Raw genomic sequence first — 26063 nt, forward strand, 5'->3', positions numbered from 1 at the left:
TTCATAGACCCAGCACAGAGCCTGGCCTGAGCTGGTGTCACAAGTACCTGTTGGTACCAGAGTCACTTGAAAAGGCACGGTCTGTCTTGGTGCTTAGACCCCACCAGACTGACAGGCAGCAGAGGCCCCAGATGGCACTAGGGGGAGAGGCCCAGAGAAAGCCAGTGCCCTCCCCCTGAAGCTTTTCCTTTACTGCAGCAGGTAGAATTTCTTTACATGATACCCTTTAAAATGGTAATTAGGTATGGAGGCTTGAGCTCCAATTCTGTGCATACGTAGGCTCATTTTAATGAATCCTCTGGAGATGGAGAGGGAAAATGCTATTTAGTTTATTTTGTTTTTCTTAACATGGTGGAAGAGAGGTTTTGGAAGTAGATGAGAGCTCCAGACCTGAGAGATGTTCCCAGTCGTCCCCTCCCCTCCCAAACATTCTGTCCATCAGGACGGACCCTGTGGAGTGACTCTGCAGTACACCTAGCACAGCCCCTGGCCCCAGTCCCCTCCCCCTGCCTTGATTAGCTGAGGGGCCAGTACAGATCATCCCTCCTTTTCAGAGTCTCTGGCTCTGACACTACACCCCCCCACTACACCGCCCCCCCCACCCCCCCAGTTCCTTCATTCTGACAACAGATGTTTATCAGGTGTTTACTGTGTTTGGAGAGACAGCAGGAGCAAGTGGCCCTGGAGCCTGGCCCTGCCCTCAGCCAGGGCACAGAAGGCACAGGGTTTTCAACCTTATCCTGTGTGGCAGCGAGTAAGTCCTCCTTTGCTGAGACTAAATGTGCCTGAGGCCCCAGGGGCTGGCATGAGAACCTGCTTACAGAATTGGGTTCCCCTGCTACACCTCTCAGGTCCTAGGAGATGCCACCTTGTGAGCCTGTGAGCAGGAGAGCAGGTCTTCTGCCACCTCCTGCCTGGCACCCACCCCCCACACACACCTTGTTCTCCTCTTGACACATCTGCTCCCCAGACTCACCACCCCTCCCATCACTCCATCTAATCCAGTCGCTTGAAGAAGTGAAAGATCAAGACTCAAGCAGACTGGTGAGATTCATGTCTGTAAATACTTCTTATATAAACTACTCACTAAAAATCACTTTCAAAATGTATTGCAGAAGAAACCTGCTGGCACCTGCACGGTGGGGAGACAGTACTGTGTGTGGGAAGTCTCCTCCTTCCCCTAGGCCAAGTGAATACACCAACAGGCCTGGTCCCAGGGCCACTTGTTTGAATGCTGCCCTGGAGCCATAACAGGAGACTTTAGGCCTCTTCAGGCAGCTCCTGGGCATGAAAGGGGTGAGAGGATTTGGTAGACATTGGCTGCTGGAGTCTCTCCTGGCTGCCTCATGAGTTCTCTCTTGACTGAACGTCAGCTGGTCAGGAGACTAACAGACTGGCTGAGGCATTAGCATTTTTTAAATTTCAGAAGTGATTGAGATGAACTGATAGTGAGTCCTGGAGCCACATGCCCCTCCATGGACCTCTCACCAAACACAAGTTAGGGAACCAGCCTAACAGGTTGTCCAGGGAGAGGGTCCCAGCCCACCTCCTGGAGCTTACCCAGCCACTCCAGCAGCAGTGGAGTGGAGAGAGGAGGTGCATTCCGGGGAAGCTGTGCCTGCCCTGGGCACTCTGTCAATGGCGCCTTTGGGGAAGGAAGGGAGTGGTTGTGCCCACTGTACCCTCACAGGCTGTAGGGTTGTCTGAGGAACTCTCAGGCTTCAGCTGTCTTCACTGTCATTCCTGCCTACTCTGCGCTAGACTGCGTTCATTTTTTTTTTTGGATTTATGTATTTTTTTATTTTTATTTTTAAACCATATTTGCTTTCCCCCACCCCCTCAGATTGAGTCCCCATAGAATTTCCTTCACCAGTGCACCCGTGCACCATCACCACAGTCCCCTGTGCTCCTCCCTCCCTCCCTCTGATCCCTCTCCCTCCTCCTCCCCTGCAGCATGTCTCTAATTCATATTGTCTGTTTTTACTTTGTTGTGTTTTGTACTGTTATTATTTTTTTACACTGATGTCTTATTGTGTTCCCCTATATTCCTGTTATAAGTGAAACCATCCAATATTTTTCTTTTTCCTTCTGACTTACTTCACTGAGCATAATTCCTTCTAGCTCCATCCATGTTGCTGCAAATGGCATGAGTTTATCTTTTTTGATTGCTGAATAATATTCCATTGTATATATATATATATATATATACCACATCTTCTTGATCCAGTCATCTGTTTTTGGACATTTGGATTGTTTCCAGGTTAGACTTCTTTCTTTATCTTCCTGGGTCTCTATGAGTCTCCTGGGGCTGCCATAACAAATTAGTACAAATGCAGTGGCTTAAAACAATAAAAAGTCATTCCGTCACAGTCTGGAGCCTAGAAGTCTGGAACTGAGATGCAGCAGAGCCACGCTCCCCTGAAGGCTCTGGGGAAGAATTCTTCCTTGTCTCTTCCAGCTCCTGGGGCCTCCAGATATTCCTTGGTGCAGGTTGCATCACTAGTCTCTGCCTCCATCTCGCGTGGCTGTCTTCTCTCTGGGTCTGTGTCTCCTCCTATAAGGACACCAGTCACTGGTTTGAGGCACTCACTGAAGTCCAGGATGATTGTTCACTTTGAGATTATTAACTCATTACATCTACAAAGACCTTATTTTCAAATAAGGTCACATACTACGGTTCCAGGTAGACAGAATTGGGGGGATATTATTTAACACCATAACCCCTGGCACCTCCCAGTCTGATCCCATTGAGAACATGACCTTCTGGCCTGGACTTCACCAACCAGCATGACCCTCTCTATCCTCTCAGCCTCTCTGTCTCTTAATGTACTGCTGGCCCATCTTCTGAACTGGGGGGCTATTCCCCCAGGAGTGAGTTCTCCTAAGGTTTCTCAGAGTCATCTGATATTTCTTTCATAATACTTGTAAGTTGGTTTAATAAAGTAAATATGTTTTCTAGGCTTTGGTCATTGAGTCCACTGGTCCAACTAGTCAGCTGCTTGTGCCCCCATACCATCACCTGCCCCCACCCCACAGATTTGACCCCGTAGCTCAGGTTAGACTTTTAGAGAAGTGGACTCTGGTGCTGAGGGAGGGACATTGCATAGGGTCATGGTGTGCAGAGAGCTGTGCTTTGTCCAGTGTGCTGCTTGATGCTCTCAGGTCTTTCTTTTCAGGGTAGCAAGTTCTGCCGATGCTTGTTCAACCAGACTCAGGTAGGCTGCCCCAGGGTTGCCAGACCTGGGCAGCTGATCCCACACCTAAAATAACCCCACACCACCTTTGCTGTTGGGCCAGAAGTGGAACTGAGTAAGGAAAAAGGACTTGGGAATGGATCCAGGTAGAAGGTTCTTCTTGGACACTTACACACTTACAGACTCTTGTCTCTGGTTCCCCATTCTCCCCCACCCCCAGGACCATAGAACGGGAAAGGGTGGGGAAAGAAATACCTGGAGGACATGGGGAGAAGATGCTAAGGTATTGAGCATCTTTTTATCAGTGGGGTAACTCTCAGGAGGTAAATGAAGCCCTCACAGAGCTCACAGCAGCAGAAAGACAAGCAGGAGATTGTCGTTCCTCTGATGGAGTGGGGGTGCCCAGTGTTTCACCCAGAAGAGGTTCACCTGGAGGAGTATAGTTGGTAACCCGGATGTGAGGAAGATGGCTCTTGTGGCTGTAGCATGGAGCACTCGGTCAGAAAGACGGGAGACTCAGATGAACCAGATTGCATGCTATGTGGGCACCAGGTGAGGCATCTGGGTCCATAGCCCAGGGCCTAAGGTGCTGCATCCATCCTGGGAGCCAATAGTGGAATGAGCGCACGGCAGTCCATCACTTGACCGCGCTGGGCCCTCAACTCAGAGGCAGACATGCTGTTTTTGGATGACGAGATCAGCAAGGAGCCAGATTCTGGGGGATTGAGGTGGCAAAGGTGAGGGATGGGGCCTCATGTGGCTGCCCAGGGTGTGCATAGACTGTCCCTGGAGTGTAGTCACCGGGCTCACATCATAACAGAACTGCTTTTATCATCTAAGTACCTTCCTGCTCCTCCTCCCTCTCAGCAATGATGCTTAATGCGTATGTAGAAGGTAGAAGAATTATGGGCTTCCGGCGTCATTCTTTGGCTATATGGAGTCAGTCAAGCAGGGGTCAGTGGCTGATCTAGTGGGCTTGGAAGCCTTTCTGGAGGAGAGGGTGAGAAGCCAAGCCAGAAAGGACATGGAGGATTTGATGCAGCTTCAGCAGAGATAGGAAGGTTTGCATGCTGAGTGAGAAGCACTTGTGAGGCCAGAGGTGTAATGATCCAGTGCTGTGGCTATGTGAGAAAGTCAAAATGCAGCCCCACAGGACACTGGAAGGGGCAAGAAAGTAGAGTGGGTCTGTAGTGTCCAAAAGAGGCATTGGCCTGAGTAGACCCTGAGTTTCTGTCCAGATACTCTGAAAAAATATCAGTGCCAATAACACACACAAAAAATGAAGAGTCAATTGGGAAGTAATGATGGAATTACAAGAAGAGGTTGGCGACTGGATTCCGGAAGCACTAGGAACTGATACGTTTTCTGGGTCAGGGTGCAGAGAGGAGGTGAGACTAGGAGTGGCCTTTCTTCATAGAAGCCAAGATGTCATGTGTCCCCGTTGGGCATCCCCATCAGGAACTGGATCCCCCTCTTGCAGTCATGGTCAGAGTGAGGTCACACCACGAATGAGGATCCAGCAAGTCCCCTTGTACCTCAGCTCTTTGTTTCTCCTTCAAAACAATGGCGTGTGTAGGGGAGGCCTAGGTTCAAATCCCTTCTGTCTCTTAGCTGAAGGACCAGGGGCCAGTGTTCTAGTTTCCTACTATGGCATATTTTTCACCTTAAAATTATGTGGCTAGGATTCAACCCCTGCATCACCTAGACCAGTCACCTCAAAGTTTAGCTGTAGGAATGTGCTTTATTTCCATTTAAGCCATAGCACATACAGGTTTTAAAACCTAGATGATGAAAATTTTAATTGGCCAAAATACAGTTGATACAATGCACATAAGTATCCACAATATAGAAAAAACAAAACCAAAAGCAACAATAACTCTATAACAGACTAGACTGATAAATGATGAAGTGAAGTGAACATTAATCTTCATGGGAAATGGTGGGCATCCCAGCCACCCCTACATGTGGACTTGTGCTGAGCCTGCAGCTCTGCCAGATGATGCTGGACCCCACGCTTCTCTGGAACACTAGACTGCGATTCTCTGCTAGCTCAGGCAACCTGAGGATTTTGCTATATTAACACAGTGAAGGTCCAGCTTGCAAACATTAGATTCTGTGGTCAAAATGTGAGGTGGCAACCTTATATTGTGCAGTCTCCCTGAATCCAATCACCTGACCACTGACTGACCACTGACACCTCCACCCCCCCAACTTAAAGCCCCCCCCCCACCCAGCACTTTGTGAAGCTGCTTTACCCCTAATACTCTCATTTGATGGTTGGTGGTGCAGAGCGCCAACAGCAGCTTAATTGTCAAGGGTTTGTCATGCCCAGCTGCTTTCTGCCGCTAATGGATGCTTCCCCAGTCATGGACCAAGGCCTGGCCAAGACTGAAAGAAGACTCACTTGGTCCTACAGTCATCCAAGTGCTCACTGTGGATAGTGCTCTGGGATGGTCTGAGGGCAAATTTGCCCATGCTCTAACATCTTTTCTCTCTCTCCCTCCTTTCCTCTGCCCTTCTCCCCGTCTCTTATTGCATTAGCAATATGGTTACCTACTAGTAAGAAAGCTGGCTGAAGGTGGCTTGAACATCGAAGGGTTCTGATTTGCCAGATTCAGGGAGTCGCCTTCAGCCTCATGGAGGCCCGGCTACGCTGTGAAGCATCAGGCCTTGGGCTGTTCCCCTCTTACGTGTGTCTCTTTTTCTCCATGCGGCCTGGTGGTTGTTCTTAACATCACTTGTCAGAAAAAGAAAGCCAGAGACTCCCTAGCGTCCCCTCCCTCTCCAGCAGGTGGCTGCTTATGTCTTATTGAGCAGAGTTGGGTCCCATGATCACCGTTAGCCTCTCAAGAGGCTGAGAAAACAGAATTTCACTTTTACGGACTCTAGTCAAGTGGGTAGGAGCAAGTTGAGATGGTTATTGGGTGAGTCCACTGATGATACCGCTAATGGACCCATGATGCAATTCTCTGCTCACATTTTAGAATCCTAAATTGCTTCTTGGCCTACATTTTAGATAGCCCCTAGATCTTTTACCCCTAGGTACTATAGATAGGGAGGGGACTTGTCCACTTGGACCATTTGTGACCCTTTAGTAAACCACTCAGGGAGTTTCAGGCCACACATTTGTGGGCATCTGTTTGGCTTTTGAAGAGATTCACTGATTTTGATGAAATTTAACCCCTTATTTAAAGTTGGATGGTGCATCTTGTCTGGTTTATGTTTTTCCAGCTGGGAAATAAAAGCATAATCAATACATACTTAAATTAGGTGGTAACTAGCGCAAGCCACTCTCCATTGTGGCCTCAGGCCTGTGTAGATATGTAGGCTGAGGTGTCTGAAAGAATCCAGGTATCTGTGCTATGGCCTCCCAGGCCCCCCCCCCCGCCCCGCCTAGCACTTTGTGAAGCTGCTGGCAAGGATGAATCTTGTCCAGCGTGTTTTCCAGAGGCTGCTGTTGCTTGCCCCTACAGCACATGCTTGCCAGTCTGAATCCTTAAGTTTTGCCAGCCTCATTTGCATGCTAATTTGCATGACTTTACCCCTAATACTCTAATTCGATGGTTGGTGGTGCAGAGCGCCAACAGCAGCTTCATTGTCAAGGGTTTGTCATGCCCAGCTGCTTTCTGCCACTAATGGATGCTTCCACAGTCATGGACCAAGGCCTGGCCAAGACTCAAAGAAGACACACTTGGTCCTTTTCATAATTTGTCTTCCTAAGAAGAGAGTCTCCAGTCAATTTATGCAAATTACCATGCAGATTTCTACTGCAGACTTTTATTACTGTGTCTTGTCAAAATGTGGATGCAAAATTATATTTTATAATAAATGCACATAGCAAAGAAGATTTCAACAAGTGCCTCAGGAAACATCTCTTTCCTTGGGGATCAGCTGAGCCAATGGCAGCTTTTGTGCAGAGGGAGGCGTGTAAAGTACCGTCACTCTGCACTGTGTGTCTGAGCCCCGCTTGACACTGTTTAATACCACCCTCCAAAGAAGATAAGCGTGGATGCAGTTATGAAATCTGTGCTGGTTAAACTTCCCCACATTTTGTATAAAATGAAGTACCTGCCATTTTTCATAAGCAGCACAGTTTGCAAGCATGATGATATTAAAGCAATAACTAAGGATTACCAGGTTGGTAACAGCAGTGTAAAGCCCAGGGCATCGGGAGGGGTGTGGGGTACGGTATCAGTAGTACGGGGGGTGCAGCAGCTCAGCCAAGGAAAGGAGAGAATCATGAGGATCATGGAGTGTCAGGAGAGTCCCCAAATTCAAGCTTACTGCTCATGTTATTTTGATATCCTCTTTATGTACCGGTGGAATAGTTAATAGTAAGAATAATTTACTCCTCACCTTTTAAGAGGAAATGGAGTATAGAATTGCTTTGACTAAGACTCCATGGCAAAGTAGAAGGGGGATGTGGTCTCATTTAGAACCCACCTCTTTGAGGGTCAGCCTTTCCTGAAGCTCTGGGAACTCTGGTTTATTGGGATGTTAATAGGGTTTCCAAGAACAGCGGTTCCCAGGGCAAAGAAGCTTGGAAACGTTAACCTGCTTAAAATTGCTCTTGTTTCTTCAGTGCCGGACTCCTCAGGGCCTCGTCTGCGTCCACATGTTTTATGGCTCTCCATTACAGGCTGGACTATGCAGCTGCCCCTGAAACAGTTGATGATGGTTTACTTTTACCCTGTAGGACTTATAGTTCCATGGGCTATATTTCACACAGACTAAGGCACATTCTTGGGTCTCCAGTGGGGTGTGTTTTTCTAACTTCTCTTGGAAATCCCTTGGTCATTTTACTTCTACACAGCACCTTCATTTAGTCTCACTCATTTGATCCAACAGTCCTTGAAGAAACTGTGATTATCCCCATTTTAGAGATGAAAAACTGAGGGCCAGAGAGTCTGTCATTTTTTTAGGACTCTTCCAGTCCAGTGTTCTCCCAGGCACATCACTCAACTCACCAAAGCACTTGGCACAGGTCACAGGAAACAGACTAGGGTCTCTGGGCCATGACCCTACCCAGGTCCATTTGGGTGGGGCTCCATCAGGCATGTGCTAGCTACATGCCTGATCCCCCGGGTTGGCCATGGGCCAACCGGAGGCATGGACAGGGACCTAGGTTGGCTGGCTGGCAGAAATCAACCCCCACCTCATCCCCAAAACACCTATGAAGTCTCCTGATCGCTTCATCTTTGCTACCTCCTGGCACTGCCAGGGCTGTGGCCTTTACCACAGCCTTTTGGCCTTTACCTTCAAAGCAGAAGTGACTCCCAACCACCCCATACTCATACTCTCCCAGTTCTACCTATATACACATACTTTCACATGCAAATAATAGGTCCATGCACATGTGTGTATGTTCACTCAGCCACATGTCTACTCACACACAAAAACACATGCGTATTCCCATCAATGTCCACTCACACCCCTGTGTGACTTGTGCTGACCTGTGCGAGGCAACATTTTTAGGTCAAAGCAGGTAACAGAATAACCAAGATTTCTGGGGTCTTTTGTAGGGGGTGTGGCCTACCTGCATAGCTGGATATTCTTTATGTTTGGTGTCCCCATACTGTACTTTGGGATAATTTCTAGGAATTGATTTTCAAATACATTGTTTCATCTCTGTCTGCTGTTAAACCCATCAGTAATTTCAAAATTTCAGATAGTATGTTTTTCCATTCTAAATTTGTATTTAGCTCTTCTGTATCATTTCTTTGCTGAGATTTTAAAATCTGTGTCTTCATTGTGATCATATTTATCCTTACATAATTGAGCATAATTTTATTAATTATTTTTAAAAATTGCTTGCTACTTTCAACATCTGGCTCACTTCAGGGTTGTTCTCCATTTATTCTCCCTTATTTAACTATGGTTTTCATTTCATATGCTTAATAATTCTGAGGTATATCTTACATATTGAGAAAAAGACTGTGTATTGTGTTTGTTCCTTTGCTACAGTTTTAGCTGGACCCAAATTCTCAGTTCTCTTTGGTGTGGCAGGCAGCAACTTAAACTTGATTCACATTCATTTGTGTCTGTTTTGTTTTCTGTCTTTGATGGGGTGGGCTGCTTGTGGTCTGCTTGGTTAGTCAATGATTTGGGTAGCATTAATATGCAGAATTTGGGATGCCCTCTCTGTGACTTTTTCACTTCCAGGATTTTTCATACTTTCTGTCTTCTGTGGTAGCTTTGCATCTGCCCTCTCATCTGTTGTCCTGAAAGACTGAAGGTTTCTTAGCGACCCCTCGACTCTAGCTGGGGTTGCCCTCAGGTGAGAGAGCAGTCGTAAAAACAGCCATGTTCTCTGCTTCTACGTTTCTCCAATTTCATCTCCTTTTGGTTACTTTGCAGAGCCTTCAGACAGTTGTTTGTTTTATTCTGTTCAGAGTTCTTAATAGTGTTCTGCAAGAGGCTTGGTCTTCTAGCAGCTCTGACATTACCAAGGAAGTCAACGGAGGTGCACTCCCCTGTACCCTCCATCTGGGATTTTCTCCCATCCTCCATGACTCCCCAGCTTCACTTGCTGGAAAGTTAGTATTCACTCACCCATTTTTGTAGTGGCCCCACCTTGCCTGAAGAAATCAATAGAAAGCACAGTTCCCCCTTTTTGGACCTGCGTTTGTCCTTGCCATCTGTCAGGACCACGGCTCTGTGAGTGTATACCTTACTCCACCACGAGGTTGAAGTTCAAGGCTAAGTTCTGAACTCTGAATAGGTATTAGCCATGAGGAAGGACATACCAGGGGAGGGAACAGTCCTTATAGGCAGGAACCAGGGCTTGTCTGCACATGAGAATGAAGAATTGAATGAGTATCCAATACATCACTGTTTGCCAGAATGGAGCTGCTCCCGAAAGACCATGACCCCCTTCTCCCCTGCAGGTCTAGACTGTCTGGGAGGGATGTGCGGTCTGCATCTGGTGTAGTGTGGTATCAACTGCTTGTGCCTGTGTCTGAAAAAATAAATGATGCAAGGAGCTAGAAATTTTCAGTAGCCAAGACCCAGCCAAGGAGATCTTAAAAGTTTTTGTTTCTGTTCTATATCTGAGAGCTGACTTTTGTTGTAGTTAAAATGCAAATGAACTTCCTCCTAAGTAGACTCTGCTGAGCTATTATGTCTAATGACCATAAGATTCTGACAATAGGGAGCCAGACAGAATGTGATCCCCACACAAACTCAGTGACAGCTTCAGAAATGAAGGGATTTTAGGCTGCAGAGGGAATGTGGCTGAATAGTCAAGAACACTGACTTTGCAGTCAGGGAAATCTGACATTCAATCCATCCTGTGCCACCACCACCAGTATGGTCTGGGTCCTGAATCATGAGACCTGATTCCTTCATTGCGAATAGCACCTCCTGCAGAAATGGCTGTCTCCTTGTGTCTCTCACTCCTCTTGCTGGACACCACAAATGCCTGAGGCTGATTACATCAGGAGCTTAGAGCTGGGCAGTTGTTTGTAAACTTTACCATACAAATGAGTCATTTGAAGGTTGGTCTGACATTCTCACTCCCAAACTGACAGGCGCAGAGTTTGATACTGTCTGTCTAGGTGGGGCTCAAGCATCTGCATGTTTAACAAGCTCCTGCTGCGACTCTGAAGCAAGTGGTCCCATACTGCATGCTGAGAATCACCAAATCACAGGCTGATAGGGGAGACTGACCAGGATGAGAACTCCAGTTTCAAGACGCTATTAAATAAGAGGTCCTGAGACCAACCCATGACTCAGAAAACGAGTTGCAGAGTTGCTGAATCTTGAGTTTTGAATGGACTTTAGCCTTGTGGAGGAGCATTCCAGGAGAGGGGACAGCATCAGAAAAGGCACAGAAACAACACATGGCTTGTGTGTGAAGTCCTGCCAGCAGTATTATTACTAAAGTGTAAGATGCAAGCCAGCAAGGGGGCAGTGAGACTGTAGAAACAGCTTTGCAGGGAATAGAAGTGTTTAGACTGTCTCCTCTGCCAGGGGGAGTGCTGTGGTCAGGGCTGTGTTCTAGAAAGATTACCGTGGTGCTGTATGAAGGAATAAGGGGAGAGCCCAAGGGCAGAGAGACCAGTCAGGAAGCCTTCGGGGGGTTGTGTAGGTAAGAGGTTGGAGGTTTGAACTGGGGGAGCAGTTGTGGGGATGGCAAGAAGAGAACAAATGAAAAGACTCAGGAGGCAAAGTAATCATCTCAGTGATTCATTTGATGAGTGGGAGATGAGAGAGCAAGTGAAGAGGAGAGACTGAGGAGGGCTTACAGTAGGCTCCACACCTAGGAGGGAAGGAGGTGCCATGCATCAAGATGGGAGGGAGCAAGCTTGGAGGGAGATGGTGAGCCCCTTGTGGGGCACACTGTGTTTAGTGACATGTCTAGAGAATGAGTAGGTCAGATGTCTAGTGAGCATTTGGCTACCTGGACCTGGAGTTCGGGGCAGAGGTCAGGTCTGGGATGTAGATGGGAAAGCCCCAGCACATCCTGTTTGAAGCTGAGAGTAAGTGAGGTCTCCTGACACAAAATAGTAGGAAACACCAACATTTTAGGGGTACAGAAAGGAGGAGGATCCTATAAGAGACCAATAAGGAACAGCAGAGAGGCAAGGAAGTCAGAAACAAGTAGTGTCAAAGCAAAGGAAGCGTGTCCAGGGAGAGGATTAGCCAGCAGGGTCAAGTGCATCAAGTAGAGTGTGGCCTATAGTGGGTCCTTACAATTTGGAGATGAAATGGCTGTGGCAAGCATAGCAAGAGCAGCTTCCGGGCCTCCCTGGTGGCACAAGGGGTTAAGCAACGCACTATGAGGCAATCTGCAGCCTCTGCAGCACAAGTTCGATCCCTGGCCGACCAGGGAGCAACCCACATGGCGCAGCAGACCTCTCCTGACTTGCCCGCTGCTCCCCTCAGCAGTGTATTTCAGTCAGTCTGCCTGTTCTGTTCCCCACTCTGTCTGGTGAATCCTCTCACCCCCCACATCTCTGGCCTGTATCCCAACTCTTGTATATGCATAAATAAATAAATCTTTTTTTTTTTTTTAAAGAGCAGCTTCCCCGAGCAGAGGGCAGAATCCAGGTTGCCCTTGTTTAGCAAGTCATGGGAGGAGAGAAGTGGAGGAGTGGGTTTGGGGTCTTTTTCCAAGAACCATACCATATGAAGAGGAGAGAGATTTGACTAGAGAGCTGCGTAGTGACAGGGAGTAATTATTTTTGTAAGGGTGTGAAAATTTAGAGAATGAGTCGTGGAAGAATGGAAAGAGTAGAGAATGAAAGGTTGAAGATAAAACAGAGAAAGGAGATATTTGAGAGCATTACTGGGTGGGGAGGCCTGGGTCCAGAAGGTTTGCTTTCACCTGGCGCAATATTCAGACCCCTGGGGAGTGGGGGAATAGTCTGTGCACATACAGACGACTTTGAAAATACCTTTTGAATCCTGGCTCTGCTGCTTCCGGCTGTTGATCCTGGGCAAATAGCATCGCTTCAGCTCAGTTTTCTTAGCAGTGACATCAGAATACTAAAGACCAGAACTCTGAGGTTGGGATTAAATGATGCATGTGAAGTGCTGGGCACAGTAGCTATCAAATGGTTAGTGGTTGGATGTTTAGTCATCATTACTGTGGTTGTCGCTGTGGTTATCTTAGAGGGAAAAGCAAGAAATTGAAGTAGTTACACCTAATGTTGTAAAGTCATACTTGAGGTACCTTCTGAGACTGAAGTGCATGAGATTGGAGCCAGGGAGAATGTTAGGAACTGTTGATAGGGATGAAAGTCATATGTTTTTATATTTACCCAGAGTCACCATTTCTGGTAAATCTATTTGTTTCTGGCACTCTTGTATCCCTTCTTTAAAGACTGACATTTGCTTCTGTAAAATTTCCCTTCAGCCTAAAAAGCATTTCTTATAATAAAGGCCCACTGGTAACAAATTATGACAGTTTTCCTTTATCTGAAAGTGTTTTGTTTTGCCTTCAGTGTTGAAGGGAATTTTAACTGACTTTAGAATTAGACTGACATGATGGTGGTGCTGGTTTCTTTTGGAACTTTAAAGATGTTCCACTGTCTTCTGTGCAGAATTATTTCTGATGAGAAATCAACCCTCCTTCTTGTCATTATTTCCTTGTATGACTTTCTATTTTCTAGCTGCTGTTAAGGTTTTCTCTTTATTTTTAGCTATTGGTAGTTTGATTATGACTTGCCTTGAATGGTTTTCTTTGAATGAATCCTGTTTTAGGATTCTTGGAAATGTGGGTTGATGTTTCTAATCAAACTGGGAAAAGTTTTGGTTGTTAGCTTTTGAAATTTTTTTTTTTTGCTGATTCTGTTTCTGCTCTCTTTATGAGAGTCTACTTTATTTTGCCCTGGAATTTCTTAAGGCCTGGTTTTTTCATTCCTTTTTTTTCTTCTACTTCAGTATAAACAGTTTCTTTTGTCTTGTATTAAGGTTTACTACCCTTTTCTCTGCAGTGTTCCAGATGCTGTTACTCAAACCTAATGCATTTTTATTTCTGGTATTATATTTTTTAATGTTAAGATTTTTGGGGCTTTATTTTGGAGTTTCTATATTTCACTTACCATTCACCCATCATGTTTATCATCTCCTTCTTTATTTTTAACATATATAAGAGCTTTTTTAAACTCTTGCTAATCCAATATCTGGATTATCTGAGAGTCTGTTTCTATTGAGTTTTTCTTTTCATTAAGGCTTGACTTTTTCACACCTAATCCTTTTTTTATTGTGTAGGGGACATACTGAACAAGTTGTAGAGATTCTTAGATTCTGTTACCTTGCTCTGAAGAGTGTTGAGTTTTAGTTTAATAGGCAATTAAATTTAATTTTATTTAATTTAGGCAATTAAATTAATTTTTTTTTTTGGAGAGGGTGGTTATTTACTAGATTTAAATTTTATTCAGATGGATATCTTTTGCTTTTTTTCTTAGTCCTCTGGTGTAACCCTCAGTCCTGAGGTGATGTTCTCTTTCCCAAAGCTGACCTTTCTGGGTTCTGGTGGAAAGCCCGAGGAGTTTACCAAGTCCTTCTAATTTAGTGGGACTAGGAAGTTACCTTAGGAGAAAACCAGTTTACTATAGGATCTGAGATCATTCTCTTCCTTTCCTTTAGAGATATTCACCCTTCCATTTTCTGCCTAGTTTTGATCACTCTTCAGTGCTTGCAAGTTGTTATTTCTTGTATTTGTCCAGAGTTTATAATAGTTATCTGTGGAGTGTTGGCTTGGTATAAACTACTCAGCCATTATTGGAATCAAAAGTTAGAAATCTAGTTTTGAGCAAAGCTGGTGGCTCAGCCATAGCAGTGGTGATGCCTGTGTTTTGGCATCAGTAAGTACATCTGTGGGAAGGTCTGCAGTAACTTGGTGGCCTGGTTGGGTGGGGAGTGTGGCCAGAACAGGTTTGAGAGACTGCACAACTAGGGAATGGATATACCCTTGATTTATAAGAAGCACAGAAGTGGGAATAAAACTGGGAGAGAGCTGGAGAGATAGGAATTGGGTCCTTACAGTCTTAGTTACCTCATTACTAATGATTTGGTGAAGTTGTTGTGAGAGGTAGTAAAGTATGTGGGTGACCAGTAAATGTTGATTATGGTTGTGGAGGCCTCTGAGTTGAACTTTGCCAAGATTTGATCCAGCTGGCACCAGGCTTGTCGTGTCATCTGGTGACTTCTCTGTCCTCCCTGGAAGCAGAAGTATCTTGTGTACATGGCAGGAAACAGGGCTGTCATTGTCACATCATCATTAATGGCTATCACCATCACCATCCATGCTACCTACCTTTGTAGGGTACATTTCTCTATGGTTCTTTACTAGATAGGATATTGTTACTAAACCCAAAATAACGGTGATTTAAGCAAAAAAAAAAAAAAAAAAAAGTTCATTTCTCCTCAACACAACAATCTGGATATAAGCAGTTCAAGACTACTGAGGTGGCTCCCTGAATCAAGGACCCCAGCTTTCTTTGTCTGGTTGATCTGTCATTGCTACTTTGTCACACCCATCTGGATGGGTCTGTAGGATATCACCATCTGTCTTCATTCTAAGCAGCAAGAAAGGGAGCAGCTGTGGGCATACTCCCATGCCTCCACAAAGGACCCATTCCAGAAGATATGTGCATTACCTTCACCTCCCAGTGACCAGAATTTAGCCACCCAGTACAAGAGAACTTGGAAAATAATGTCTTTATTTGGAGCATTTGTGAGACCATCGTTAAATTTGGAGTCCTGTTGTAGAAAGGGAAACACCCATAAAGGGATGGTCAGCAGCCACTGCCACCATCCTGTGCTCTTGCATCTGGCTTTTAGCTCAAGGTCATTTTACAGAAGGAGCCTGGCACTCCCTGGGGAGCCCAGTGAGCTCCGATGAGCTGAGAGATTTCCACCTGATTGTACATTTCTTCTTGTGGGTTTCGGAAGACAAAGACTGTCACTCTAACACAACTGTTAAGTGGATGTAGTATATCTATTAAGGAACAGAAATGAGTCCGTAAGCTACTCATCAAATCCACATATGTTCCCCAGTGGCTACACCATGCAGGAAAGGTGTGTTAAACTGGGAAAGAAAGTGATACCAAAATCTTAGCTCTGCTTCTCCCAGCTCTCACTGATTGACATAGTCACACTGAGCATGTCCTTTGATTTCTGTGGTCTGGCCTTTCATGTCCAAAGCAAGGGATTGGGTATCTAAGGTGTTTGTCCAATACCCACATTTTGGAACTTTATGGTCCCTGACACTCACATCTTTGCACTAAGGCAAGTTTTAGGAGGATGCAGCTCCTTCAGCTCCTACGTGGAACAAGTTGGATGTGTGCATTGCTTGTGGTCAGCTTGGGGGCTGCAGTCATGGGATGCTCTATTTCCTTGGGTTTTGCTTGTTTGTGGTTTTTGTAGTAAGAAGTCACTGCACAGTTTTCCATACAGTCTAGTTTCCCTTCTTAACTTTATTTTTTGTTTCAAAATGCTTTTTCCTACTTCTAGAACTGTTATATATTCATTGTCAAAAATAGAGAAAGGTATAGTGAAGGAAGCCTAAAAAAAAATATCATCCATAATGTCACTACCCAGACATTGGCATAATTAAGGCTTTATTTAGCACAGTCCCTTAACTTCAGTGTCTAAGAAAATATGAAAGATATATTATTTATCTACTTCATTCAATTAAGATCATGGTAAACATGATGTTTTATAACCTTCTTTAGTCCACTCAATGACCATTTTCCTAGATCTTTAAATATTTTTCATGAATGTGATTTTTAATGGCTGCCAAGGGTTCTGATCATATGAATATGCCATATTGTACTTGGGACATTCAGGCTATATCTGAGTCTTTGTTACTATTAACTACACCCCTGTAATGTTTCCATTTCATACTGGCAGCATTTAGCGCCTAGCACAGACACTCGGGGTAGATGAGGCCCAGAGAGGTTGGGTGGCCTGCCCAAGCCACACATTGAATGATGGAAAGGTCTGGGCCATCTGGCCACAAGGCTCACCTAAGCTTCCCTAGATGCCTTTGGTGCCAGGACAAAGGGGCACAGGTGTGACATCGGGTGCTAGGGACAGTTGGCTCCCAACATGTTGGTTTGGATAGAAAAGAGTCAGTTGGGCTTTCCTGTGAAATGCTGCCCTGGATGGTCCGCGATGCCCTGAGAAAAGCCGGCAGTCTCCACCCCCATAGAGCAGCAAGCAGCCCGTTCTGCCTTGCTACCTAAGCAGTGCTGAATCAGGCCCAGAAGTCTCAGTTACAGGGCACAGAGGAGAGGCTTGGGGAGCCTCGAGGGCCAGCTGCAAGGGAGTGAGGCAGGTGGGGCTAAGGAAGCTCTGCCAGAGAAACCACCCAGTACCTGCTTGACCTGCTTCCTTAGGCCCCCACTTTAAGGGGTGTAGGTGAAATGCTTTCTTTCCATGAGCCTTGTTCCTGAGGGGAGGGGTCTCCTCACCCAACTCTCTTATCCCGTTTCCAAAGCACTTTTGTATCAGTCTCTACAAAACTTGTCTTCATCCTTTTTAGTTCAAACTCACTTCTTCTGAGAGGAATGAGAGGGTTTACTGTTGGGATTTGGGGTGCAGGAACAGCCCAACAAAACAGGACCCACTCTAGGCTTGGCAGGGGGTACCCGCCTTTTGCTAGCTCTGTCATTGCCTGGATCACTGAGCTTTTTTCCCTTTGCCTGAGACCTCTTAGTGTTGACCTCCCTGTGCTTTTTTCTAACAGGCAACTATTGGGATTGACTTCTTGTCAAAAACCATGTACTTGGAGGATCGTACGGTGAGTGCCCAACTTTAGACCTGGTGGGACAGGGAGGGTTCCTTTGGGCTTATCACATGGACCCTGAGCACCGCTGAGAACCTGCCTACCATGGAGTTGGTGGTGCCAGCATCTCAGATCCCAGACTGCCCTCTGGCCCCCACCCACTGGGGCTGGAGTGATCTCCTTGCTCCCTGGTGACCGTCTGCCCACCTGCCACCCTGCCCTCCCTGCAACAGGTGCGACTACAGCTCTGGGACACAGCCGGCCAGGAGCGGTTCCGCAGCCTGATCCCCAGCTACATCCGTGACTCCACTGTGGCTGTGGTGGTGTACGACATCACAAGTGAGTGTGCGCCCCACGTGCCTGCTTCCTTGTTCTCTGAGTGCAGGAAGACATGAGTTCAGGTGGGGAATGAGTTGTGTGTTTTCCACCATCTACCACCCTCCTACAGCAGCTGTGTATGGCACTGGGTTGGCTTTCCTCAGAGCAGAGGCCTACATAGAAGAGAGCAGGTGCTCATGAGGCTGCCCTTTCCCTAGTCCCTCTGAACTCACCCTGACTCCAGAAAGATCCCTATGGAGTAACTTCTGTATATGTGAGAGAATAGCCTGCCCCTGGCCCAGCTGTGCCCCAGCTGCAGCTATTTTGCCAGCTAGTGACCTACCTCCTCACAAGACTCCCTGGGAGAGAAGACCTAGCAGGTCTAAGAGAGCTGTGGATGGGCTGCACTTCCCACACACCGTGACTTTCCTGGCCAGGGTAATTCTTCTTGACAGCCTGTGGGGCTGGGGCTCAGGCGGAGCCCCAGCTATGCCAGCAGGTATATGGAACACATGTGGTAAGCTCCTGGGCTGCAGGCACCCCTGTGTAGGAGGACACCTAAGTGCTGCCCCAGCCTTCTGCCTCTGCCTGCCCCCCTCCACCTCATCCCCCACCATCCTCTGCCCTAGTCCTGACTGCAGGGTCTCTGACACCTGAGTGCAGGTGGGAGCTGAGCCTTTGAGGGCCTGGGCTCCTGCAGCCTGATGCTGAACAGAAGGGAAACTGAGTCTCCACAGAACAGGCTGGCTTCCCTCCCCAAGCATGCGGGCTGCTGAGTGGTGGGCATGGCCTGAGTGGTGGGCATGGCCTGAGTGGTGGGCATGGCCTGACTGCTGCCCTGAGAATTCCACCACCTCTTGGGACTGAGGAGGCTGAAATGGCCTTCCCATCTCCTGGCTCTCACCTATCCCTGGGGCCACCTGCCCCTCTTATGTGCAAAGCCTGAGGTTTCTCTTAAGAAACATCTTTGGAAAGGCTTGGGTCTCCCCGCCATGGGCTGCTATAGTTCCTCCCTTGCACTGTGTGCAAGCTCAGCCAAGTCCGGTGCACCCATCTCTTGCTCTCTACTCTGAGCCTCCAAAGTCAGGTCTGCCTGTCTTGCCTAAAATGATACATAGATCTAACATAATCCCCATAAAGATACTGACAGTATTTTTCAAATAAATAAAAAAATTGAAATTTATATACACCATTTTAAAGACTTCAAATTGCAAAATCAGCTCTGGAAAAAAAAGGAGAAAAATGGAGATATCATGTTACCTGGTTTTAAACTTTACTGAAAAACAATAATACTGAAAACAATAGGGAATTAGCACAGAAGTAAATATATGGATTCGTTGAACAGAGTCAGAAGCCTAGAAATAAATCCATATATGTATCATTACCTAATTTATGACAAAGCAGCTATGGCCATGCAATGGGGGAAGGACAGTCTCTTTAATAAATGATACGGGAAAATGGAAAGCCACACATAAAGAGTGAAGTTGGATCACTTGTTAACCCCATTCTCAAAAATAAACTCCAAGTGGAGTAAAGATTTATATATAAGACCTGCAGTAATAAAACAATCAGAAGAAAATGTTGGTGATTCTATGACATCAACAATAAATAAGTTTTGGTGACTATAGCAAGAGATATAAAATAGTAATAAATAATTGCAAATAATTGCAAAAATCCACAAGTGGGTCAGCCTCAAGTTTAAAAGCTTTTATATGTTAAAAAAATACAAAATGACTAGAAAGACACTCTATTGAATGGAAGAAAATAAGTCACAAATATATAACTGATAAGAGATTAATATCCAGGACTCAACACAATTCAACAATTATAAAACAAACCCAATTTATAAATGGGCAGCAGATATGAACAGACAGTTCATCAAAGAAGATATTCAGAAGGACACTAGGTATATGAAAGCATGTTCATCATCACTTCCAACAAGAGATGCAGGTTAAAACCACTGGGCAGATACCATGTCATGCCCATGGGAAAAGCACTTATTAAAAAGACCCTCAACAACCAGTATTGGGGAGGATGCAGAGAAAGAGGAACTAACTGTGTTACACTGTTGGTGGGAATGTGAACTGATGCTCCCATTATGGAAAGCAATCTGGATTAAACTTAAAAATCTAAAATGGAAATACCCTATGATCCAGCAACCTCACGTTTGGGCATATATCCAGAGATTATGAAACCATCAACACAAAACCCTGCATGTTCTACAATGTTCATAGCAGCTCTATTCACAATAGGTAGGACGTGGAAGCTGCCTAAATGTTCACTGATAAACACTTAGATCAAGAAGATGTGGTGTAGTCACACCATAGGATACTTTTCAGCCATGAGAAAGGATGAAATGCAGCCTTTTCAACAAAAAATGGAGGGAGTTAGAATTATGGGTAGCCAGTCAGAATGATAAAAGCAAATACATTTATGTAACAGACAATTTGATAACATAAAATACCTTCAAAAACCAGTGGGCATCAATAAACACTGTGAGGACTCTGAGGTTAGGAGGGAGTGGGGAGGGAAACAGGACCAGGAGACAGAAGGTATGGTGGTGGGAGGAAAAGAAAAAGAATCAGGAAGGAAATAAATAAATAATAAAAACAATGTATATTTACCCATTAAAGGTTTTTCTTATTATGATGAAACAAAAATAAAAGTCAGGTCTGGCTATCAGGTGGGCCCCTAAAGCTGCTGCTGTCCATGCACCAAATCATGACTGCTGGGACTTCCAGACAGGTGCTTCTGCACAAACACTGGCTAGAATATAAGCATCTCTCCCTGAGCGGCAGTGGCAGAAACAAACGTGGGCCTCCTCTGGAAGACTGGACCCACTTGCCTGTGTGCCCGTGCCCCCACATCTCCTGGGTACATACTCCCTCCCTCCTGCTCCTGAGCTATGCCCCTTCCCAGCTCTCACCTCTCCATGAGGCTGCACTTAGTACCTATTTTATTTGCACCTTCCATCTGCAGATCTCAACTCCTTCCAACAGACCTCTAAGTGGATCGATGATGTCAGGACAGAGAGGGGCAGTGACGTTATCATCATGCTGGTGGGCAACAAGACGGACCTCGCTGATAAGAGGTAGTTTTGAGGGCAGAGGCGTGGAGTGGGGCCTGCAAGCTGGGCCGACCCTCCATCCTCTACAGCTCCTCCTACAGAGTATGGGAGGGTGTGGGTCATGAGTCTGTGCTTCTGCCCTGCAGCACCTGGTCTGGGGTCCAGCCATGGCCACAGGATAGCTCCAGACACAGCATCTCCTGCAGTGTGTGTCTCTGTCCCCGTGGAATGCTGGGTATGGGTGTGGGTATGAGAGTTCTGGTCTCCGGGGGTCAACATGTCATGTCAGGTTGGGCTACTTTCTCTGAAGAGGCTGCTTTGAGGCTGTTCCTCAGGGCTGACTTGGGTGCCACTTACATGCTTCTGTTCCACTCATCTCATGAGACCCTGACTTGTCAGGTAAAGCAACAGGTTTATAGACTGTGGACTTCCTGGAATGCACACTGACCATTTAAGGAATAATCTGAAATAGAGGCTCCTTTATTAGAATCCTGTCCTTGAAGTAAGGAAATCAGAGTTCAAATCCTAGCTCCTTTGTTAAGTATCTGTGTCCCTTGGGGCGGTCGCTCTTTACCTCAGTATCCCCATTTGGAAAATGGGACCGATGCCCTTCCAGAGAAGTGGTACATGGCTCAAAAGTGCTTTACAGCTCAGGCTTTGGCCGTGGTGACTCCTGGTAAAGGCAGCAATTGGGCAGCCCCACTGCCTGCTGCCAAACAGAAGGAGTAGGGTAAGGACGGTGCCCTTAGCCCTCCAGGGAGCCTGGGCCTCAGCGCCCTGTCCTCAGGGCTGACTCAGGGCCACTGGGCCCCGCTGCTGGACCAGCCCTCATCTCAGTCCTCTCTCTGCCTCCTTCAGGGGCTGCCTCCTGCTCAAACTGACTTTCCCTTTTGCCCTTGCCTTCAGGCAGATAACCATTGAGGAGGGAGAGCAGCGCGCCAAAGAGCTGAGCGTCATGTTCATCGAGACCAGTGCAAAGACCGGCTACAACGTGAAGCAGGTAAAACGCCCTTGTTGCCGAGCCCGAGTCCAGCTCAGCTACAGCCCAGCGTGGTCAGCCATGGCGTGGGCCTGTCTTGCCCTGAGGGGCTAGTGACTGGGCTTGGGTGACCAACCTGAGCACCCATACATCCTCCTCATGGGGAACAAGTTAACCTCCAGAGTCGGTAAGCTTGTACGAGGGAAGGAGCAGTCTCCATGGAGGGGGTGGTCGTCATCCTTAGCCACCATGCAGCAGCCCGCCATGTGTCCCTGTAACACAATGTGAGTGTCCAGCCACCAGCTTCCAGGTGACTGAGAGAAGCTGTGTTTCCCTGGCATCTTTCCTCACTTGGAAAGGGGGTCAGGAAAGTCAATCTAGTCACTAGTTTTGGGATTTATGCGCTGTGCTTGCAAGTGCTCAGGGCAGTGGAGGACCATCTGTACTCGAAGAAAAGAGCACACCCTGGTGTGGCCAGAACTCCCAGCATGCAGAGACCTAGCGAATCAAAATGGAGGCGCCATAGAGGGGTAGGTGGGAGTGGTGTTGAGCTCCAGAGTATGGGAAGAGAGGGGGTCTGCATGAACCCCCAGGGAGTCCATGGACTTTGGTTAGGAAAAAAAACTATGCCTTTACCTTTACTAGCTGAGTGTTAGCTTTTCCCTCGTGACAAGACTCCCTCATAGCAGCAGGAGTGACGGCCCAGGAGAGTCGCAGCTGTTTTCACTGGCCAGTCCTGTGGGCTTCTCGCAATTTACGGCATCGCTACTTCAGTGTCACAGTGGTTATTAGACCCCTGCTAGCTCTTGCTGTTTAATATGTTCATAAGGAAGCACAGATGTTGCTTTGGGCATAAATTTGTATCTTTAAAGATTTTAGAAGTTTATTTCATTACTAAGTGATTTTCTTTATATGCCAGTGTAAGTGATTGCTCACATTTAGAAGGAGACTATAGGCTCTCCCAGGCTGACAAAAAGGCCTTTGATTAGACAAAGCTTAGGGACCCCTGTCTTCAAGGAAGGGAGGGCTTGGAGAAGTGACAAGGTGGGAGGGTGCGCCTGGCAGGGTGACAGCATGGGCACAGGTGTGGGGGAGGGGTACCTGAGATGTGGAGTGCCATGCTGAGTGAGGAGAATGACTTGCCTACGGGTCACTCTTGCCCTTTGCCCCCAGCAGTGCTTGGGAACACTAGACACGCTGCCCGTGCAACCACTGGGCTGGTTAGTGATGGCTCACCCCATGTGGGCTGTGCTGGTGGCAGTGGGGAAGGTGGCAGAGGAGCAGGAAGAGGTAGAGTGGGAGGCCCCAAAGCTCCCAGGGCTCAGTGACTCCCATCCTCCCCAACTGAGTGCCCTTAACTCTTCTCTCTCGCAGCCCCTCTCCCACCTCCTCTGGTGTACGACTGGGGCTGCCATGGCTTCTTGGAGGGCTGGGCTGCTGCTCTGTGCAGTACTGAAGGAAAGTCAAGGGAGTTGTGGGGGCAGCACCAGGCTGACACAGGGGCAGGAAGCCTTTGTCAATATCGGGGAGATTCTGATACTGCCCTTCCTAGAATGCTCTAGAAGCTACGTGATAGTCTGAGCAGGAGTTAAGTGTGGTCAGTACTAGCCCTGTGTGTTGCAGAGGGAGAGTCCATGCTGAACTGTAACCGTGAGCCTGTCCACATTGAGACAACCACGTTACCCCAGCAGCTTTCTTCTAACTGGCAGTTTGGCCATGGGCAGAGGCAGTGACTTTTTACAGGCAGAGTGTGCCCTTTGGGGCAAGGCCATGAGTGAGAGCTCATGAGGAATGATCCAGGCCCTCAACCCTCAGCCTCTCTGCCTGCCCTACTCTACAGCCCACCATGGGGTCACACACACTGCCAAGCCCACTCAGGCCCTCATCCCCTTTGGAACCTGCCACCTAGTTTGGATGTGCTGTAGGACTGGGCTCTGGGGTAAGAACATGAATATATAACTCTCTGTCCTTAGAGAGCTCACAGAGTGGAGGAGTTAGAAGCCCAGAGCCCAACGAGTTTCTGCAGTTGTTATTTGGAGAAGGAGGAGTGTTGAGAATCTTCCAGTGCTTTGTACTTGTGCCTGTGCTTGTGGTCACCTGCTAGGTTCCATGTCTGACAGCACCCCAGCTGCTCTTCTGTGCATCTCTATCCCAGGGCATGTGTGTGCATGCATGCACGCATACACACACACATTCACATCCCCCTCACACAGATTCACACACACAGATGTGGCAACATACCCACATCCACACATACATCACACATACACACATGTCTACACACAGTACACACATCACACTTAACTGCACCCAAACACACCCATAGCATCACACTCACACACATCACACTCACAGGAAAGTGTCTCTGCTGTAACTGTGACCCAGTGCCCAGCACCCAGTTACCTTGATGCTTGTGGACTTGCAGACCCCCCTGAGAAGAGGGTCTGATGCCTCCAGGGAAAGTCAAAAGTCAGTTCCCCACATGGCAAGTGGGACAGAAGCCGGCCTGTGGGCTCCTATTTCTGAGGTCTAGATCCTTTTCTGCACCGGGATGGGTCCTTGTGGCCATCGTGACACATGACCTGTGGCCAGCCCGCCTGCATGAGAGGTGCTGGAATGGGTGAAAGAGACGCCAGGTGCAGCCCCTGCCCTCCAGGGCACAGTCAGTGGGACAGACAGGAGATGAAACCCAAGGTCAGCATGAGAGAAGGCCAGATTGATGAGGCCCGGGGCAGCAGGAGAGGGGAGGCAGGGCTCATGCTGTCTCCCCTTCTCTCCAGCTCTTCCGACGTGTGGCCTCTGCTCTGCCTGGAATGGAGAATGTCCAGGAGAAAAGCAAAGAAGGGAGTATCCTTTTTCTGTGCTGAGTGAGTGAAAGATGTACTGGAGAGTTCATTTATTCATCAGTTTATTCACTTGGTGTTGTAGAACAGCTGGCCATACTTGCCTGGTTTCGGGCCCCACCTTCCCGAATGTGGCTTCCCAGCTGGTGGGTGCAGTGTGGGGCTCCTCTGCACTGGGGTGAGGCTGAGCTCATGGTCTTTAAGTCCCATGCAGCTCTAGCCATCTAAGCTTCTCCTTCCAAAGCAGTGTGGGGCCCAAGGGGGTGTATAAGGAGTGACGAGCAGGGTAGGGACACCCTCTTTCACAGTAAGCGTTGCTGTGTCTGCGGGGACAGGGGAAGGCCTCGGTGCACTGATCTAGGGTTCCAGCGTGGGTCAGCCTAGTCAACGAGACAGCTCTCCCAGCAGACCCTCCTCCTAGGCCCAGCCCTCAACAGCCCCCAAGCTCCCTTCTGCTCTGCCCACCCACACCTCAGACAGCACCAAAGTTGAAGTTGAGATTCAGAGAGGTCAACTGACTTACCTCAGAGGAGGGAAAGCAGTTGTTACCTCGTTACTTGTTTATTTATACTTTGCCATGTAAAAAGCATGTCTCTGTATACACACACAATGCATGTGCATACAAATGTAGAGAAAGCACATGTGTACAGGTACGTATTAAGAAAATTAGGGCATGGGGCGGGGAGGGGGAGGAAGGAAAGGTCAGAGGTAAAGTCTAACTTCAATTTTGTCATGGCTAAGTGAGAAAAATGTGGCAAGCAGGGCAAGTGTGATCTTCAGGGAAAGCCGGGCTTTTCTTAGTACTTGCAACTGAAAGACTTGTTCACAGAGTCTTTGATAGGGGCCCCCAAACCATCCACAAGACACCAGCACTAGGTCCCTAGTGGGGTTGTTTTACCACCCCCACCCCCGAGGCCCTGAGTGCCCAGGAGTGCAGTTTTCAGACCGTGTCCTGTGGTCGGGCCGGACTTGTCATCATCTTTAGCTTGGCAAGTGCAGAGGCCTCAGCCTGGCTGTGCAGCTTGAACCCACTGTGCTACTGGTTCCGATGGATGTTTCTCCAGCCCCGCTGGAGAGGATGGAGACCGGTTGTGCTGGGGCCCTTCCCCAGGGATGTGGCTTCTTACAACAGCTTCCTCAGGGAATAAGGGACACCCAGAGACTCCTCGAGGGTTCAGTATTTCTGCTGCCAACAAGACCAAGGCCTAGGTAGTCCTGTGCGTTGAGATGTGGGACCCATACCTGCCCCAGGGGCTCTCCACCTCCCAGGGCACTTTGGGGTGGGGCTGACAGGTGTCACGGCCATGGCTGGGAGCTGGCACTGCTCACCAGGGAAAGACTTTGAGAAAGTGACTGTCCCCCCTGTGTTTAGATGGTCATCCCACGGCCCAGGGCAAGCTTTGCTTCAGGGATAGTGGTGCGG

The 26063-nt window shown here is 47.6% G+C and overlaps 1 protein-coding gene across 3 annotated transcripts in view; it reads left to right on the forward strand.

Annotated features, from left to right (window-relative positions):
* RAB6B (RAB6B, member RAS oncogene family) overlaps positions 1-26063 on the forward strand; it is a 61131-nt gene that overhangs the window by 28470 nt on the left and 6598 nt on the right. For all 3 annotated transcript variants that reach the window (XR_008553960.1, XM_037525970.2, XM_054700816.1), the window contains exons 3-7: positions 17395-17448; positions 17667-17772; positions 20731-20842; positions 21725-21818; positions 24578-24644. Coding sequence is in view for 2 of the 3 variants with exons in the window: in XM_037525970.2 (XP_037381867.1) it covers positions 17395-17448; positions 17667-17772; positions 20731-20842; positions 21725-21818; positions 24578-24644 (433 nt within the window). In the remaining variant the exon portion in view is untranslated. The remainder of the gene's footprint in view (positions 1-17394; positions 17449-17666; positions 17773-20730; positions 20843-21724; positions 21819-24577; positions 24645-26063) is intronic.

This window comes from Talpa occidentalis, unplaced genomic scaffold (assembly GCF_014898055.3).
Source record: "Talpa occidentalis isolate TD23 unplaced genomic scaffold, MPIMG_talOcc4v2.1 talOcc4.4, whole genome shotgun sequence".
Lineage (NCBI taxonomy): Eukaryota > Metazoa > Chordata > Mammalia > Eulipotyphla > Talpidae > Talpa > Talpa occidentalis.